Consider the following 19317-nt stretch of genomic DNA (forward strand, 5'->3'; position numbering starts at 1 on the left):
CCCGCATCGGGCTCTGTGCTGACAGCTCACAGCCTGGAGCTTGTTTCGGATTCTGTGTCTCCCTCTCTCTCTGACCCTCCCCCGTTCATGCTTTGTCTCTCTCTGTCTCAAAAATAAATAAATGTTGAAATGAAAAAAAAATAATCAATTATTTTTGTCATTTTAAAAATTGTGGTAGAATGTACGTAACATAAAACTTACCCTTTTAATCATTTTAAGTGTACAGTTTAATGGCATAAGTACTGAAGTATTAGGTATTCACAATGTTGTACAACCAGCATCACTGTCTATTTCCAGAAGTTTTCATCATCCTCAACAGAAACTCTGCATCCATTAGGTAACAACTCCCCATTTCCCCAGACCCTGGTAACCTGTATTCCACTTTCTGTGTCTATGAATTTGACTACTCTAGCTATCTCATATAAGTGGAATCATACGGTATTTGTCCTTTCGTGACTGGCTTCTTTCACTTAGCATAATGTGTTCAAGGGTCGTCCATGTTGAAGTGTATATCACTACTTCATTCCTTTGTATGGCTGAGTAATATTCCATTGTGTGTATGTACTACGTTGTGTTTATCCATTCATCTATTTTTAAAAAATTTTTTTTAACGTTTTATTCATTTTTGAGACAGAGAGAGACAGAGCATGGACAGGGGAGGGGCAGAGAGAGAGGGAGACACGGAATCCGAAACAGGCTGCAGGCTCCAAGCTGTCAGCACAGAGCCCGATGCGGGGCTCGAACTCACGAACCGCGAGATCATGACCTGAGCTGAAGTCGGACGCCCAACCGACTGAGCCACCCAGGCGCCCCTCCATTCATCTATTGATGGACGCTTGGGTTGTTTCCACCTTTTGCCTATTGTGAATAATTCCACTATGAACTTCGATCTACAAATCCTATTGGGAGTTCCTGCTTTCGATTCTTTTGTATATATGGCTAGGGATAGAAGTGTTTAACTTTTTGAGAAACTGCCGAACTGTCTTCCACAGCAGCTGTACCATTTTACATCCCCACCAGTGGGGCATGAAGACTCCAATTTCTCCACATCCTCATCAACATTCGTTATTTCTCATTTTTGAAAATAAAAAATGTGTGTGAAGTTATATCTCATTGTGGTCTAGATTTGGATTTCCCAAATGATTAATGATGCTGAGCTTCTTTTTATGTGTATATCATCTTTGAAGAATGTCTATTCAAGTCTCTTGTCCATTTTTGAATTGGGTTGTTTAGTTTCTTGTTGTTGAGTTATAAGGGTTTTTTATATTTTTTGAATATCTTTGAATATATTTTGAATATTTACCAGATACATGACTTGTAGATATTTTCACCCATTCTGTGGGATTTTTTCATTCCCTTGATTGTGCCCTTTGCCGGACAAAATTTTTTAATTTTAGTGATATCCAATGTATTTATTTTTGTTCCCTGTGCATTTAGTGTTGTATTTAAGACATCATTGTGAAATCCAAGGTAATGAAGATTTTCCCTTATGTTTTCCACTAAGAGTTTTATAGTCTTAGCTCTTAAATTTAGGTCTTCATCTATTTGAGTTAATTTTTGTGTATGGTGTGAGTAAGGGTCCAACTTTGTATTTTGCTTGTGGAAGTCTAGTTTTTCCAGCAGTGTTCGTAGAAAAGACTGTCTTTTACCCATTGAGTGGTCTTGCCAGAGTTGTCAAAAATCAATAGACCATACATGCATGGGTTTATTTCTGGGCTCTCTATTCTATTTCATTGGTCCAGATGTGTATATTTATGCCAGTCCCACATTGTTTTGATTATTGTGGCTTTGTAGTAAGTTTTAAACTTAGGAAGTGTGAGGTCTCTAACTCTTTTCCCCCAATATTCTTTTGATTCTTCAAGGTTCCCCTGAAATTCCATATGAATTTTAATATGGATTTTTGTATTTTTGAAAAAAAAATGCCATTGGGATTTTTATAAGGATTTCATTGAATTTATGTATTACTTTGGGCAGTATTGTCATTTTAACAAATTAAGTCTTCTAATCCATGAACACAAGACATATTTTCCTTTCTTTAGATCGTTAATTTCTTTCAGTAATGTTTTGCAGTTTTGTTTTGTGTTTTTTTTTGTAAAAGTCTTTCACCTCCTTGTTTAAATTTTTTCAAAACGTCTTATTTACTATTGTAAGTGGATGAAATGGTTTTCTTAATTTTATTTTTTTCAATGTTCATTTATTTATTTAGAGAGATGGAGAACATGAGTAGGGGAGGGGCAGAGAGAGAGGAAGAGAGAGAATCCCAAGCAGGCACCATGCTCAGCACAGCGCCCAACTCAGGGCTTGATCTCATGACCGTGAGAACACAAACTGAGCTGAAATCAAGAGTGGGTCGCTCAACTGACTGAGCCACCCAGGCACCCCTTAATTTCTTTGCAGATTGTTTAATTTTTAATGTACAAAAAAACCAACATATTTTTGCATGTCAATTTTTATCCTGCAATTTTGTTTAAGTGTTTATTAACCTTAGTAGTGTGTGTGTGTGTGTGTGTGTGTGTGTGTGTGTGTGTATTCTTTAGGGTTTTCTGCAAATAAGATCATGTCATCTACCAACAGATAATTTTACTTTTTCCTTTCCAAACTGGGTGCTTTTTATTTCTTTTCCTGCCTCATTATTCTGGCTAGAACTTCTAGTACTACACTGAATAGAAGTGGCGAAAGTGGACATCTGTCTTGTTCCTCATCTTAGGGGAAAAACTTCCAGTCTTCACCACTGAGCATGATGTTCACTGTGGGTTTTTCATTTGTGGCCTTTATCATGTTAAGAAAGTGCCCTTCTAGTCTTAGCATATCGAGCGTTTTTGTCTTGAAAGGGTGTTCAAATTCGTCACATGCGTTTTCAGCATCAATTGAGATTATCATGTGTGCTTTTTTCTTCACCTATTGAAACCCAAAATTTTGTATATTTTGTTTGGATTTCCTATTTTTTTTAAAGATTCTTTTTTCTTTAAATGTTCATTTATCTTTGAGAGAGTGAGAGGGCACAAGTGGGGGAAGGGCAGAGAGAGAGAGAGAGAGACAGAGGATCTGAAGTGGGCTCTGCCCGGACAGTGGCAAGCCTGAATGTGGGGTTCCAACTCAAGAACTGCGAGATCATGACCTGAGCCAAAGTCAGACACTCAACCGACTGAGCCACCCAGGAGCTCCTGGATGTCCTGTTGTTAGGGCAGAAGGAGGGTAAACTGGTCTCTGCTACTCTGATTTGGCTGCAAGCAGAAGTTTTCAAGTACATTAAAAAAAAAAAACTCTCCATGTGAATACAAATAGATTATTTCATCCTTTTAATAGTATTTTAGTAGTATTTAATAATATGTTCTATAGTCTTCTGCTATATGAACAGATCACATTTTCTCTTGCTATTCCATTATCATTGGACATTTGTGTTGTTATCTGGTTTTTACTATGTAATACTTTTCTCTGGGGCAAATATTCAGAAATGGAGCTTCTGGTTTTTGAGTATGTTTATGCACAGATTTAAAAGATCAGGACATCTGGGTGGCTCAGTTGGTTATGTGTCCAACTCTTGATTTCAGCTCAGGTCATGATTTCACTGTGGTGAGACGGAATCCCAGGTGAACTCTTTGCTGGGGTGGAACCTGCTTAAGAATCTCTCTCTCTCGCTCTCTCTCTCTGCCCCTCCCCAACTCGAACACATGCTCTTTCTTTCTCTCAAAAATAAATAAATAAACTTTAAAAACCAGAGGATCATATCAAATTCTTTTCAAAATGGGTGCACCAATGTTCACTCGATCTGCAAAGTATGAGTACCAGCTGCCCACATTATTTTGCAAATATCACATTAGCCATTAACATTTTAGGCAATGTGATTGGTGGAAAAGGGCAGCTCATTATTGTTTTAATTTTCATTTTCTTGAGTATTAGTGATGTTGAGCATCCCCACATCTGTTTATTGGTCCTGTAATTTACTTATTTTTCTGAATTGCCTGCTTATATCTTTGGCTCACTTTTCGATTGGGTTGTTTTTCTCCTTACTGTTGATTTGTAGATTTTTTAAATGTTTTTGACATTTGTCATTATTGGTCACAAATATTTCTTTAGGTATGTAGCTTGCTTGCAGTTTTATCTGTGGTGTCCTTTCTGGAACATACATTTTTTTAAAATGTAGATGTTGTCAAACTTATTAATCCTTTCTTTGTGGTTTTTGTTTTTTATATAAGAAAGTTGTCTTTCTTCTGAGGTCATAAAAATAGATTTCCATTTTTGGGGAAAAAATCTTACTATTTTTTTTATAGTTAGGGCTTTAAACATTGTAGAATCTATATTTCGTAAATGTGAGCTAGAGAGTTAATCTTATTTTTTCCATACAAAGAAAGAAAGAATCGATTGTTCTAACCTTATTTGCTACTACATGCTGCTATTAGTGACTGTCCCCCTGTGAGCTAGGCTCTGTGTAAGGTAATTTATATGCCTTTTCTTGTTTCTTTTCTTGTCAAGCCTAGCTTGACCCTAAAGAGGGTATCATGCCCCTTTTCCAGGTGGGGAAACTGAGGCTCAAAAAGGTTACATAACTTGCCCACGGTCACACAGCTGGCAAGTGGCGGAGGCAGAATTTGAGCCTGAGTAAATACAGAGATAGTTAAAGATGGGAGTTCAGTGACCCTGGTCTATTCAGAAGGACAATGGGCTCGGGAGATCCTTGGATCAGGGTTTCTCAACCTCAGTTCTATTGACTTTTTTTTTTCTAATTTTTTAAAATGTTTACTTATTTATGAGAGAGAGAGGGAGAAAACGAGGGTGAGCATGAGCTGGGGAGGGGCAGAGATAGAGGGGGACACAGGATCTGAAGCGGGCTGTGCGCTGACAGAGAGCTCTATATGGGGCTCGAATTCACAAACCGCAAGGTCACGACCTGAGCTGAAGTCAGACACTTAACCGACTGAGCTGCCCTGCTGGCCCCATTGACCTTTAAAACCAGATAATTTGTTGTATGGTCGTGGGGGTCACCTCGTGCGTTGTAGGACGTTCTCCGGCCTCTCGGGTTTCAATCCATTATACACCAGTTGCACCTTGCCACTCTTCCTCCCCACCCTTCACCCCTGGCTGTGATCACTTAGACTGCCTTTAGGCACTGTCAAATATTCCCTAGGGGATGAAATTGCTCCCATTTAGAACATAATAATTATTAAGTGTCATATCAATTATGAACCGTGGTTAATGCTAATGACATCGACACTAATTACCCACCGTGATTGGTGGCAACATGCGTGCTCCCGCTGTTGCTTATTTGTAGCTGATGGACGGTAGGTTTCAGCTTTCCCTTTAAAATCAATCACACCTCCTCAGAGCGCTGCTCTCGCACCTGTGAGTCCTCACTTGGCCTTCCCCGCCCCCCCCCCCCCCCCCCCCCCCCCGCCCCAGCTCTGCTTCATCCTGAAGACCAGCCCAGAGCCAAGCCGTGTGTGTGCCTCCTGCCCGCACCGTTTTCACAGGGAAGCACAGAAACTCCTTTGGGAAAGGGCAGGTGGGTTTGGGGCATGGAGTGGGTCATGTTTTCTTTTCAAAATATTTTTCTTCGACGCTGTGTCGGCGATGAATGCAAATGGAAAAATAAAGCCCCGCTGATGTAAAATGATACCTCACCCTAGACGTGGCGGGGGTGGGGGAGGCTTCATCATTCATGATTCGCGTCCGGGCTGTAAACAGGCCTGCCGTCACCAGCAAGCTCTGGGAATGCAGACCTGCACACAGATGTCGGGAGCCACCAGGGACAGTGGCATTCAGGGCCCTGGGAGATACAGCGTGCTTCCAAATCCCCAGCTGCTGTACGAGATCCGGTGTCACCTAGAACACTGTCTTTAGCTCGGCCAATTGGGATTCCATGTTTTAAAGTCTAAAACAATAATAAAAACGACCAGGTAACAAACGTTCAAAATCACTTGAGCAGCTATGGTAAGTCCTCTAGTTTTTGCTATTGATAACAGTTGTCTTGCTCTACTCAGGGTGGTCTAGCTCCTTGAATCCCTTTGCAAACCTCCCATTCGGGCTCATTTCCCCCTGTTGCCATAAAGATTTCTGGAGACTCTGACGAGCCCCCGGGTGAAGTCTAGAGCCTCGATGTCTGTAGATTCCACCCCGCCTTCCAGGCTGGCATCCTTTCTGGGGAAACAAGCCGGGTCCTGCTGATGGGACACCTTCTTGGCCAGCCCGTGCAGGGGCTTCATGACCACGTTTCCTTTTCTAAGCTCATTCCTACCCTCAACCCCTGCTGCATCGCCACAGCCCCGAGCCCACCCTTCAGCCCTGTGGATGAAGCTGGGCTCACCGACTAAACCGAGGGCTCCCTGACGTCGGGCCCCAGGTCTTCTTCTCTGAGCCTCTTTCATTTGAGGGTGCTCTCTCCACTGTGGGCTCAGAGGAGGAAACGGTAAAGAATATTGACCTGCCGGGGCAAGAAGTGCCTGTGGCCGTCACCTCTCTGGACCTTTGCTATTAGGACAGGCACACAGGCAGACTTAAAGACGGAACGGAAGGGAGTGGGGTGCTCAGCCCCTCCCTGTTGGGGACATGGGGGCCCGCTCCAGGGCCGGGGCTGAGTTATGCACGGTGTCCTACAATCCTGTGAATATTTAGCTGGTTCTGTCCCCTTTGCTGGCTTCTGCCTGTGTAAACAGCCACGAGGGTAGGGGAGGCAGAAGCTGTGGCAGCAGCAGCAGCAGCAGGGGACAGTGGGGAGGGAAGAGGCCCGAGGCTTACAGCGAGGACGACCTGACTGAGGGAGCCACCTGTGAGCCCCGACATGGACAGCAGGGCGTGGGCTGCCTACATCCTCTGCTTGCTGAGTCCATTACCAATTGTGAGTAGGCCCCCCCCCCCCCCACCGCCTCTCCTGCTGGGCTCCAGACCTGAGAGCCACAGGGCCATACGGGGGGGGGTGGCGGGGGGGGGGGTCCAGCTGGAGCCTGGTGGGGATCCCCACTGGCTTCCCCACCACACAAGTTTCTTCCTACTAAGCAGGCTGCGGAGGCCGTGGCTGGGAGAACTCCTGAGATGGGTGCTCCTCCCTCCCGTCCCCTGCTTTTCCCTCCCCAGGCAGCTGCTTGTCTCTGGGTAGCTCTATGAAAACCTGGCTGAGGTGAATTAGCTTCCCCCCAGGCCCGTCTGAGCTGTTGTTTCCCCCCAGGCCCCTCTGTGCTCTCTGGGGGCCACAGAGACTCTGCCCAAGACATGACTCCCAATCAGGGAAGCAGTTAGGGCCTCTCCTCCCCCACGTTCTCTCTTCTCTGAGCTACCCATCCCAAAGTCCTCCACAGAATCTCCAGACCTCTCCCTCTCCCCAGCATCCCAGGGGCCACGCTCCCGTTTGGCTGCTGCCTCTTAAGAGGGTGTGGGCCTGAACAGTATGTGGAGAACAGCTGCTCCCCTCCCACATTCTGGGGGACTATTCTTCTCTTGATACGCCCTGGGGCTGGAGAAGCGTTTGGCAGACTGATATGCTACAGAATTGGGTGGGGGACAGGGGCCCTCCCTGAATGTGTTGGGATTTCCCAGCATGTTTTCTAGGAGTTACTGCAAGCGACACAGGGACCAGGACGGGACATACAAGGTACTGGGTGGGAAGCTCAGCCCACATGGGCTGAGGTCTCCTTTTTCCTCCACTGGCTTGTGTGTGTGTGTGTGTGTGTGTGTGTGCACATGTGTGCACGTGTGACAGCATGTGTGTGCAGGGGCTCCCACACCTTCCAAGAACAGTGTGGCACCTGCCCCCAAGTGCACAGCCTTTGGGCTTGAATCCTGGCATGGTGAAAGGAACTGTGTGGTCCAGGCAAGTTCTTCACCCTTCCTGAGCCCCACTTGTCTCTTCTGAGACAAAGAAGACGACATCTTCCCTCTAGGGCTGTTGCGCATTGACTGGGATCTGATCTGTCGAGGGCTGAGTATTGGGTGCAATATGGTAACTTTTTTTTTTTAATTGAAGTATAGTTGACACATGATACCTTAGTTTTTAGCTTAGTTTCAGGTGCACCACATAGTGATTTCATAAGTGTATGTTATGCTGTGCTCACCGTCTGTCACCACATAACACTATTATAACCCATTGACTTTATTCCCTGTGCTATACCTTTCCTTCCTGTTTGGTATTCATTCCATAACTGGAAGCCTGAATTTCCTACTACCCTTTACCTATTTTGCCCATCCCCCTCCTTTTTTTTTTCTTTTTTTGTCATGCAGGTAACTTCTACTGCCCTCCCTTCTACAGTGAGGGAGCCTCCTTCCTCTCATCTGTGTGCACCCCATGGTAAAAGTGCACACTCTCTCTCATTTCCCTACCCCTGCCCCTCTGCTTCCATTATCACATCTCTTTATCTGGCTCTGACATTCCTGCCTCCTCTTATGAGGACCTCACGTCCACCCAGATAATCCAGCATAATCTCCCCATCTTGAGATCTTTAACTTAATCACAGCTGCAAAATCTCTTTGGCCGTGCAAGGTGGCATATTCACAGGTTTCAGGGATTAGATATAGACATTTTTGTGTGTATGGAAGGCATTGTTCAGCCTACCAAGGTACTTTATGCAGGACTGTGTCAGGGAGAAGGAGTGCAGGGAAAGAGGAAAGGCCCTAATACATGGCTCACTGACTCAGCCAGCTCCGTGAGATCCTCGGAAGACTTGTGTTTAGTGTGTCTCAGAACTTACTTCCATGACATGACATTGGGAAGCATCTGTCCAAACCTCCATCTTTCTTTCTTCCTCTCTCCCTCCCCTCATCCCTGTCCCCCCTACTACCTTCCCCACTTCCCTCCTTTCTTCTTCCTGTCCCTCCTCCACCAAGTACGCTTATAAGTGCCATGAGCCAGGCCCTGGCTTAGGAGCAGGGGCACAGAAATGAATCAGGCTTTGTCTCTGTCCTAAGGTCATTTGCACCAGAGAACCAAAAGGAGCACCTAATTGGCTTGGCCTACCCCATTAACTCCTTCCTACAGGTATTGGGCCACGTGCACCCAGAGTGCGACTTCATCACCCAGTTGAGAAAGGATGAGAGGTTGTGTCTACAAGCAGCAGAAGCGGTGCCCAACACCACTCTGGGTAGGGTGCTTGGGAGGGAGGGGGTGGCTTCTTAGACTCCTTTATCTCCTCCAGCCTCATCATTCTGAATGCTGGATGGGTCTGTCCCCTGAGTCTGCTCTGCTCCCATCTATCTAGGCTGCCCTAGGACCTGGGATGGACTGCTGTGCTGGCCAATGGTAGGCTCTGGCGAGTGGGTGACTCTCCCCTGCCCAGATTTCTTCTCTCACTTCAGCTCAGAGCCAGGTGAGGGTTCTGGGCATGGTGGTGAGGCGGGGGGATTCGAGGTGGTTTCATCTGGTGGTGCCAGAATATGGCAGGCTCATCCCTGGCTTTGGGGGTAGTAAATCTGGATTTGAACACCATTTCCCTTCTTCCCGTGTGACCTTGGGCAAGTCAGTCAACCTCCTGACCCTCAGCTTCTGACCTGTGACCTGGGGAAAACAAGAACATTAACCTCATGAGGGGTAAGGATTGGTGAGCACGGCATGGAAGTGCTGGACCCAGAGCCGGACCCCGAGTAAACGTTCTCTGGATGTTAGCAGGAGGGCTGGCCGTGGGGGTGGAGGGGAGCAGCGGAGCCTGTCTGACTGCTAAGATGCTACCAGCTGCCCAGTGGGGGGAGTCTGGAAGGGCTGGACCTGGAATCCAGGCCCCTGGAGGGAAGGCTACCCTCTCTCTGCCATTCGGAGGAGCTGTTTGCAGACCGTGCCGGGGTCACCGGATGATCCATGACTCCTCCCCCTGTCCTGGAGAGAGAGTAGGAGTTTTAACCCAATTTCTGTTTTCACCTCGGCATGCCTTGCAGGGGCTGTGAAGCGGGATTGCACTATCACTGGCTGGTCTGAGCCCTTTCCACCTTACCCTGTGGCCTGCCCTGTGCCCCTAGAGCTGCTGACCGAGGAGGTAAGAGGCTCCCGGCATCTTAGAGGAAGGGTCACCATGGAGGTCTGTATGGATGGTGGACTGCACAACTGTAGAAGCCGCCATTTCCGTTGTAGCCAGCAGGTTGGCATATTAATTACAGCAGTTTCCAGAAGATGGCAGTGTCTGGAAGAGAGAGAGCCCTGGTCTGTTGCTAATCTGCTCAAGGGTGACACCTGTGCTAGGGGAGAGGGAGGCAGAGGGCAGAGTGGGAGATAGGCTGGCTGCCTTCTCTTTGGCATGCCCTCTCCATGCCCAGTCCCCCGGGACAGGAGCTCTGAGTGGTTCCAGGGAAACAAAGGCTCCTAGTAGTCCCGCGAAAGCTCCTTCCCTTCTCTAGTCCCCAGTCTGTGGAGTACTGTGCACGTCCCACGTGCCTGAATTGAGCGGGGCCTTTGCAAGGTGCTTCCATGCCCACAATCCGCTATATCTTTCCCCTCAGCCAAGGGAAGGCATGAGTCTGACCATTTTTCAGATGAAAAGATAGATGTGGGTGTTGATTGCTTGCATCCCTCAGGGGTCACTAATCCCCTTCCTTGGCCTGCACCCTCCATCTCCATGTTGGGGTGGGGGTGGTGGTGTCCAGGCTGGACTTTGGTCAATCTAAATACTTGGTCATAGAAATAACTGTTCCCTGTGGCTGTCCCTGTGGTTTTCTTTGGGGAATGTTGTATGCCCAAGATGGTGAGGCAGCAGGATAAACAAGCCCCATTTCCCCTTGGGCTTTTGTCATTCCTTGGAAAATGTAGTTTCTCTGTTGCCTGTCCCCTTCCCACCACCCCCCACCCCCAGAAATACTGAGAGTCGGTCATCTCACCCCTGTCCCCACCCCGGCTCACCAGAAGGTCAGATGCAAGACAGGCTTAACCAACACTTCCCTTCAGGAGGGAGCTTGCCAGGGTTCTCATGGGTGCCCCTGCCCCCCGGTGGGGAGTTCCGGGGTAGAATGGACAGCCTTCACCTGCTTGGTTGCCAAGCCTCCCTTTCCCAGAAAGTGCAGCTGCTGAGACTTTCTCTGTCTTGACCCTCCCAGAAATCCTACTTCTCCGCAGTGAAGATCATCTATACCCTGGGCCATAGCATCTCGGCCGTGACCCTCTTCGTGGCCATCGCCATCCTGCTGGCTCTCAGGTTCGCGGTTGTCTTCACCTGCTCAAGAGCCTTTGCTGCCTCTCTATTGTCCACATTGCCAAACCTCATTCCTTGCCTTCATGTTCAAGAGGTTCCCAGATCTAGGCACCCTGGCCATTCCTCGCTTTTCCTTTTCTTTTGCCAGAGTGTTTCTCATCCACTCCTCACACTTGAGGGCTCACTGCAGTGGCTACACCTTTGCTCTTGTGGAACTTGTTCTGTTTGCTTGGCATGCCCACCTGCTTTCTTCTTGATGTATTTATATCTGCCAAAATTCAAAGCCCAGGTCCCATCTGCTTTAAGAATCCTCGTGGCCTCCCCTGTGGAGCCCTTCTTGACTATTCCAACCCTTTGACCATTGCCCCTCTTAAGCGCCCCCCCCCCCAAGCCCCGACTTCAGAGTCAGCCTCATAGCATGGCTTGTGCTGTTCTCCGTCTCGTGGGGATGTACCTCATCTCTCTGAGCACCCAGGGGACTCCCCTGGCAGTCTCCTGCCATTTCTGCCTCTGTCCCCCAGACTATGAGCTCCCTGAAGGCAGAGACCAGTACTCTGTCCTCTCACCTATGCTGAGCCTAGGGCCGTGGTTGGCCAGCTGTCCTGCATGGCTGACCCTGAAGTCTCAAGTCCAGCCCGATCTGACCCAAGTCAGTTCAATTCGCCTGCCACCATGCTCACCCTCATCCCTCCTTGCCCCTCCAGGAGGCTCCACTGTCCCAGGAACTACATTCACACCCAGCTGTTTGCCACTTTTATCCTCAAGGCGGGAGCAGTGTTCCTGAAGGACGCCACCCTGTTCCACAGCGAGAACACGGATCACTGCAGCTTCTCCACTGTAGTCGCTGGGGCTGGAGGGTGCTGGGGTGGGTGGGGGGAGGGAAGGCTGTGTTAGAGACCTAGATGCAGGGGTGGAGGGCCCCTCCAGCCCACCTGGTCCTGTGGGCTGACTCTGGGGCTCTGCCGTGGCCAATCACAGAACAGGAAACACCCTCTCCCTTCCTGCCCCTCCCCAGAGTCAGGTTCTAAATCCCCATCCCATTTCTTGGACCCTGGGGCCAGTCCGTGTCATTTCCCATATTTCGGGTTCCCCTTTCATGCCTTATTCTGTACTCCAACCTAGCCCATCTGTCACCCCACCAGTCCTTTCATTTGTACTCCCCTAGGGTGCCTGTCTGTGGCTGGGTGTGGGTCTGCCCCGGGGCTGGGTGGAACTGGGTCCCTCCCTCAAGAAGCACCCATGGTGCCTGGGGGGGCAGAATGCACCAGATTATGGGACTACCCAGTGGGGGAGGGGAGGTTGAAAGCTGGGCTTCAGGAGAAGGCTTTGGAGCTGCTGGGGGGAAGGGGGAAGACATGTTAAATGGAGGGACCAGGGTGAACAGACTCTGACAGACAGGAGCATGTCCGAGAACAGGGAAGTCAGATGGGGTGGGGAGGTGGAGGAAGAAGCGGAAAATGAAAATAAAAGGAAGCTGGGGGCCAGTGTGGAGGCCCAGCACACACCAGGCGCACTAAAACTGCCAGAAATGAACAGATGCACAAACGGACAAACCAACAATGACCTTAATGAACTTAGAACGACGTAATAGATGCGTATGGAGCACTTAGGTAGAGGCATCGGCACTAACGCTTTACATATATTACCACCTTTTATTTCCTACTTACATTTTCATTTTAGTCCCATTTGTACACAATTGGGACTGGGGCCAAACTCGGTTCATCTGAGCTCAGAGGCGGTGTTCCTCAGCTCTGAGAGAGCGAATCATGCACTGAATGAATGAATGCATGCATGGGTGAGTGCCTGTATGTTTGCAGGAATGAATGGTGCTCCATAGCCACAGCTCTAGAAGTCTGACCTCGCTTGCAGATGAAGAGCTGAGCTATGGGGAGGTTTCCCAGCTAATACATGGTAAATTTGAACCCAGATCCCAAATCTGTGCTCTTAATCATCACATTATACTACCACGTCTCCTCTGGGGCAGCCTACGGTTGAGGGACCTGAGTGGGGTAGGGGCTCCAATGGGCACCCAGCTCTGAAGAACCCAGGCCCCCGGCCCACAGGTTCTGTGCAAGGTGTCCGTGGCCACCGCCCATTTTGCCACCATGACCAACTTCAGCTGGCTGTTGGTGGAAGCTGTGTACCTGACCTGCCTCCTAGCCTCCAAGTCGCCCAGCACAAGGAGGGCCTTCTGGTGGCTGGTTCTTGCTGGCTGGGGTGAGCACCAGGGTTGGCTAGTGGAGGGCTGGGAATGTCCAGGAAGTTCATCCAAAGGTCCCTTTAGCTTACTGATGATGACCCAAGGCCCAGAGAGGGGAGGGGACAGCCTGTAATCCTCCAGCAAGTAGGGGCCAGCTCCCCAGCCCCTGGGCTCTCCTCTGGTCCCACTTTCCCGGTGCCCTGGGTCGCTGGTGGTGGCGGTGGCAGGTGGGGCAGTCTCTAAGCCGAGGATGCAGACTCCTTACTTGTGTCTCCCCTGTGCCCCCCAACAGGGCTCCCCCTGCTCTTCACTGGCATGTGGGTGTGTTGCAAGGTGGCCTTTGAGGATGTTGCGTGAGTGTGGGTGGCGACCTCAGCACATGGCACCAGGTCCCCTGGGGCATGGGCTGACAGTCAGGCAGTGTGGCTGTTCTCCAAGGGCTGTTCTCCAGCTGGGTAGGAGAGGAGACCCCAGCCCTGCCTTCAGGGAACTCCCAGGCTTCGGTGTAGATGGGTAGGCTGTTGTGGATAGCGTGGAAGGGACATGTCCTGGGGTGGAAGGGGGCCTCAGATTCTCAGGGTGTTGGGCTCAGGCAGTGGTGGGGGTTGGGAAGCACAGTAAATAGGGGCCTCCTAGAACGGAGAAGTTTTGGGGCCAGCAGAAGCAGCTAGGTGGAGAGAGATAGGGTAAGCCCAGCACGGATTGGTGCACCCCTTTGGAAGGAGGCCTAACTGGCTGAGGGAGGAGATAAGGCTGGAAGGGCATGGAGAGGAGGAAGGTGCCGGATTACTACAGAAAAGGGCTTTTCAGCGACTGCATTTTTGGCAGCCCTCCCCCCCCCAATCAGTCTTAGCCTGTCCTTTTCCTAGGTGCTGGGACCTGGATGACAGCTCTCCTTACTGGTGGATCATCAAGGGACCCATCGTCCTCTCTGTTGGGGTCAGTTCAGCCAGCGTCCTCTGCTCCATTCTCCCTGGGTCCGCCGAGGGGTTGCTGTACAGAAGGAAACATGACTCCAGGCTGGGAATCTGGATACCTGGGTTCTTCAGCCTGGCTCTGCCAGATTCTCTGTGAGGCCCTCTCGGGCCCTCATATCCCATTGGTAAAACTAGGGGGGTGGTCCCCACCAGTGCTTGGGCTCCTTCCAGCTCAGAGTTGTGGTGAATTTGGGGCCCTGATTGTAGATCATCTACTACTGCAGCGAGGCTGGTGTGGGGTGTGGAAAGAGGGCTGTAGCTGAACCCACCACCTGCTCCTGTGCTGAAAACAGGGCATGGGGGGCCGGTTTGCGTGGCCTTGGTGAATGTGCGCATTTCCCCCAATTTTATCAAAAGTGAGGGACACCTGCTTTGTGCCAAAGTAGACCCTGGGAGATGCTGGAGGCAGAATGACCGGGCCCAACCTCCCACCCTTTATCCCTGGGCTGGAGAGCGAGGGGGACCCAGAGCTCCTCAGCCCCTGAGCTCCACGTGGGACCTCCCAGGCTCCAGGATAGAAGCTCTAGAGCAGTGACCCGTACACCCACCCACCTGCACATCCCTGTGTCTCAAGGATGGGGTTTCCGATTCCCAAAGAGGCCCCATCCCAGCAGGGGCACCCCTGACTCTTGCCTTTTGCCTTCTTGCCCCTCTGTTTCTAGGTGAACTTTGGGCTTTTCCTCAATATTATCCGCATCCTGCTGAGGAAACTGGAGCCAGCTCAGGGCAGCCTCCACCCCCAGTCTCAGTACCGGTAACGTGTGTGTGCATGACGGGATGCCGGAGACATAACCGGAGTGAGAGCTGGTGTGGTTCTGTTTCATTCACTGGCCTGGTCCGTGCTCCTCGCCATGCTTCCAGAAAAAGATCAGATCTGGCCCCCGTCTTCTAGGAGATCACAATGTAGGGAGGAGAGAGGCAAACGTCCAGTTATCAGGCCAAAGGGGCTGCTGAGTCCTGGGATCCGTTTCTATGGGAGTCTGCAGAAGGAGAACCTTTCTAGATGAGGGGATGGGGGTAAGGTATGGTTAGGGAAGACTTCCTGGAGGAAGTGGTCGTTGAACTAGACTTTGAAAGATGCATAGATGTTGACTGGAGTCAATCGAAACAAGAGCATTCGGCAGCAAGGACAGCAAGATCCATGGTCCTGAAGTAAGGAAGCCCTGCATTGTACCGCACTGTGTATTTGGGGACGAGGCATCCGGAGTGCCTGGTGCATAGAGTCCATATGGGGAACTGATGGGAGGTGGGAGTGAGCAGGGGGCACATGGGAGTTTCTTATTCCAGCCTTGGGTGCCTAGGGCTTGTCTTCTCCTGCAGGCGTCTCTCTAAGTCAACACTTCTCCTCATCCCGCTGTTTGGAATTCACTATGTCATCTTCAACTTTCTGCCCGACAGTGCCGGCCTGGGCATCCGCCTCCCCCTGGAATTAGGACTGGGCTCTTTCCAGGTGAGGGCCCTCACAGGCACTCTCCCCCTAAGTCCTTGGGCAGGAGGAAGGTGGTGCTGCCCACAGGTTTGATTGACTTCATGGTAGGTTGAAGGCTACTAGGCTGGTTATTCTTTCTTCCAGCCACTCCTCTATCTATTTAACTATCTGTCTGTCCATCTTTCATCCATCCATCTCTATTCATTCAACTACCCCTGAACCCATCTATACTCACCCACTTATCCATCTAACTACCTATTGTCCATCCATCTATCCATTCACCTACCCATCTACTCATCCATCCATCCACTTATCCATCCATCCACCCATCCATCCATCCACCCATCCATCCATCCATCCACCCATCCATCCATCCATCCTCCACCTATGCATCTGTTATCCTCTTATCTGTCCATCTATCCATGCATCTAACACTTATTGAGCACCTATTATGTGCCAGGATCTGTGCTGAATACTGGGTGATAGAGAAATGAAGGAAATCAGAGAAACAGGATCAACAGTATAGTCTTGGCAGGTTTGCTTGATGATTACATGAGACAATGTGCCTGGCACATAGAGATGAATGCATATGCCTTCCCTTTTCCTAAAGCCCTGGCCCAGGCCACAGCCTGGGGGTGGACACAGGAAAAGGTAGTAGAAAGACTCCGGGCACCTTGTGGTCAGACCAAGTTCTGATGTGGCCCTTTCTCTTTGGCTCCACAGGGCTTCATCGTTGCCATCTTGTATTGCTTCCTCAACCAAGAGGTATATAACTCTCCAGCTATCATTAGTCACTGAGTTTTCCCTTCCACCAGACCTGAGGCCACCTCTCTTCTTCCCAGGCCCTATAAGTCCCAGCTCAAGCCAAACTCTGACTCCTGTGATCCTCTGTGAAGCTTAGTCTGTCCTGAGCTTCTAGATCAAGCTGAACCTGATTTCTTCCTATAAACATCCTTTATCCATCCCTTCTCTGGGCTGGACCAAGTATACTGTCCATTTAGGACCAGGATAGTCTAAAAGGATCCCCCAATTCTGTGTTTCTAAAACAACAAAAAGGAGAGTGGAGGAGGGAATAAGTCAGCTCTGGGAGGGACAGAGAAAGCAGAGACCGAGGAACAGAGAAAGTCAGAGGCAGACATAAAGGGAACAAGGAAAATAGAGTCAGGTGTAGCAACAGGGAGGATGATCGAGAGCAGAGCTGGGGATACTGAGAGAAACACCTGGAAGAGACAGACGGATGGAAAGAACAGACCAAGCAGAGATAGACATACCCATGAATAGATAGATGGTGCTGATACACATGTAGAAATATGGAAAGATGGCAGAGAGAGGAGAATTAAAACATCCCACCCAGAAGGCACCTTGCATTTGTCCCTTAGGACAGACTTGCTTTGTGGGAGAGGTGGGAGAATTTAGCTGAGTGCCCTGGATAGCCAGGCGCCGCTATGTGCTCAGGCAGAGTCATGGGCTCCCTCTGGTGGCATGGATTTGCTGTGGGCTCTGTTCTGCCAGAGACCTGGGTGCAGCTGTGGAACAGTGCTCACCCCCCCACCTGCCACCTCTGTCCCAGACTGGCTCCCTCCCCTGTGACTCTTTACTTCTACCCCAGCCTCTCTGAGTCTCACACAGTCTTATCTGGTGTCTGGGTGCGGACACAGGACTGCAGTATCTTTGTGTGGTGGCTCATGGATCCTGCAGACATTGAAAGGGTGAGGCACAGCCCTAGCTGAGGCTGGTGGGACCTGGGAAAGCGGCTTCCATGGAGAGCTGTGAAGGGATCCGTCCCAAGAAGTCATGTTGGAGACCAGATAGTTACATGCCTCTAGTGATGGGGAGCTTACTACTTAACAATAGCTCTTCTGTTGTTAGGCACCTGTGGGGAAACCCACATTTATGTTGAACAGAAACCTGTCTCCCTTTTGTCTTTCACTACAGCCCAAGTTTAGCCCTGTCAGGAGGGTCACAGCCTCTCAGCCCCCTCTGCCTTCCAACAGCCCCTTGGAGATGTGACAATACAGATTCCCATGCCCCCCACCCCCACCCGGTTGCTTTTCTTTCAGGAATCTCAGTCCCCTCACCTGTAGCTCCTTAGACGGGGCTCTGAGTCTTTTCTCCTTTAAGGTTATATCCCCTGGACAGGTTCCCAGGGGCCATAGTTCAGTTCAGTGGGCAAGGGCAGGAGTGAATCCCAGAGCAGGGGATGGTCTAAGCCAATCATGGAGGACAGTGTGGTTATTTGCCCAGAAACTGAAGAAAGCATCCATAGAAAATGTCTTTAACTGGACCCACCCAAAGGCAGTGCTAAAAGTTAGAGAAAAGAGCTAAAGGGAATGGCCAGAAATATCCACAGGAAGGAGGAAGTAGTATCTTTCAGAGACAATACTTAGCAGTGGCTACTGAGTCAACCATGGCTTCTCCTCTCCCAGGAATACAAGTCTGTTTCTCCTGCATGGTCTCTCCCTGTACCCTCAGTCCCACTGGGGTGGAGCACAGAAGTAGCAGTGGGGCCTTCCTAACATCCTCTCCCTTGTCCCTGGAGGTGAGGACTGAGATCTCACGGAGGTGGCATGGCCATGATCCTGAGCTGCTGCCAGCCCGGAGGGCCTTCACCAAGTGGACGATGCCTTCCCGCTCTGGGGTGAAGGTGTTGACATCTGTATGCTAGGCTGGCCACATCACATGACTGGGGTCCACACCTGAACTCGGGCAGCTACAATAGCCCCCCTCCCCCCTCTGTAGAAGCAAGAGACCAGTGCCCCCGAGAGCCCTTGGGCCATGTCCCCACACCAGCTGCGCCCTGGGCAGGGGTAACCCTCTTACCTTGTCCTACACCTGACCCTAGGTCTCTGTGTTTCTACCTCTGACCTCCTTGGTTCCTCCGTCTCCATTCTCCTCCAATTCCTTCCGCTAGAGTCTGGGCCATAACCCAAGGCCAGAGGAGCCAATAAACTTGTAAATGGACAGATACAAGAGTTCGTTGGAGTGAATATATGCGCCTCCACAGGGCAGGGGTCTATAGCCTTTGTTTGGCCTCTGGTGCAGAAGGACCTTCATCATTCCTCTTTCCTGTTACGTCTCCATTATTCGCCTGTGCAAGCATCTTCTTGTGTAATTTATTCTTCCTTGTCTCTATCTCCACTCCCACCCCTCTCCTCCCACAGGCAAACATTCCAATGTGTTTAATGTGAATATTTGTGTTTCTGTGTGTTCTTGCAAAATATGTAGTATTTTGTGTGTGTGTCTATACTTTTAATTTACATAAATTTTGTCAGTTATATGCTTCATCCTGCTTCTAACATTTTCCCCTCAGCACTATGCTTTAAGACATCCACTCGTGTTGTTGTGTGCTCATCTGGTCTCTTGTTCTGACTGCCATATGGTGCCACACGGTGTCATCGCCCACATGTGACCTGTCCTGTTTCCCCTGCTCCCACCCTGCAGGTGACTATTCACATGCATGTCCGCTCATACACTTGCACAAGTGAGCCTGTCTCCGGGACACACACCCAGGAGCAAAAGTGTGGGGTCATCACTTATGCCTTTGCTTATGTGACGAAGCAGAGCCAGATTGCGCTCCAGAATGCTTGCAAAATCTGCACCCCCACCAGCAGCTCC

General features: G+C 49.8%; 1 protein-coding gene across 1 annotated transcript; it reads left to right on the forward strand.

The window, feature by feature from the left end:
- The first annotated feature begins 6728 nt into the window (after positions 1-6728).
- Positions 6729-18634, forward strand: GHRHR (growth hormone releasing hormone receptor). Its single transcript, XM_030295220.1, has 13 exons — positions 6729-6832; positions 8963-9065; positions 9183-9290; positions 9853-9950; positions 11002-11099; positions 11801-11933; positions 13160-13313; positions 13589-13649; positions 14166-14235; positions 14936-15027; positions 15594-15723; positions 16426-16467; positions 18242-18634. The coding sequence occupies exons 1-13, from the start codon at positions 6776-6778 to the stop codon at positions 18365-18367; spliced, it is 1272 nt and encodes a 423-aa protein (XP_030151080.1). The 5' UTR covers positions 6729-6775; the 3' UTR covers positions 18368-18634.
- The last annotated feature ends 683 nt before the right edge of the window (positions 18635-19317 follow it).

Source organism: Lynx canadensis, chromosome A2 (genome assembly GCF_007474595.2).
Source record: "Lynx canadensis isolate LIC74 chromosome A2, mLynCan4.pri.v2, whole genome shotgun sequence".
NCBI classification, from domain to species: Eukaryota; Metazoa; Chordata; class Mammalia; order Carnivora; family Felidae; genus Lynx; species Lynx canadensis.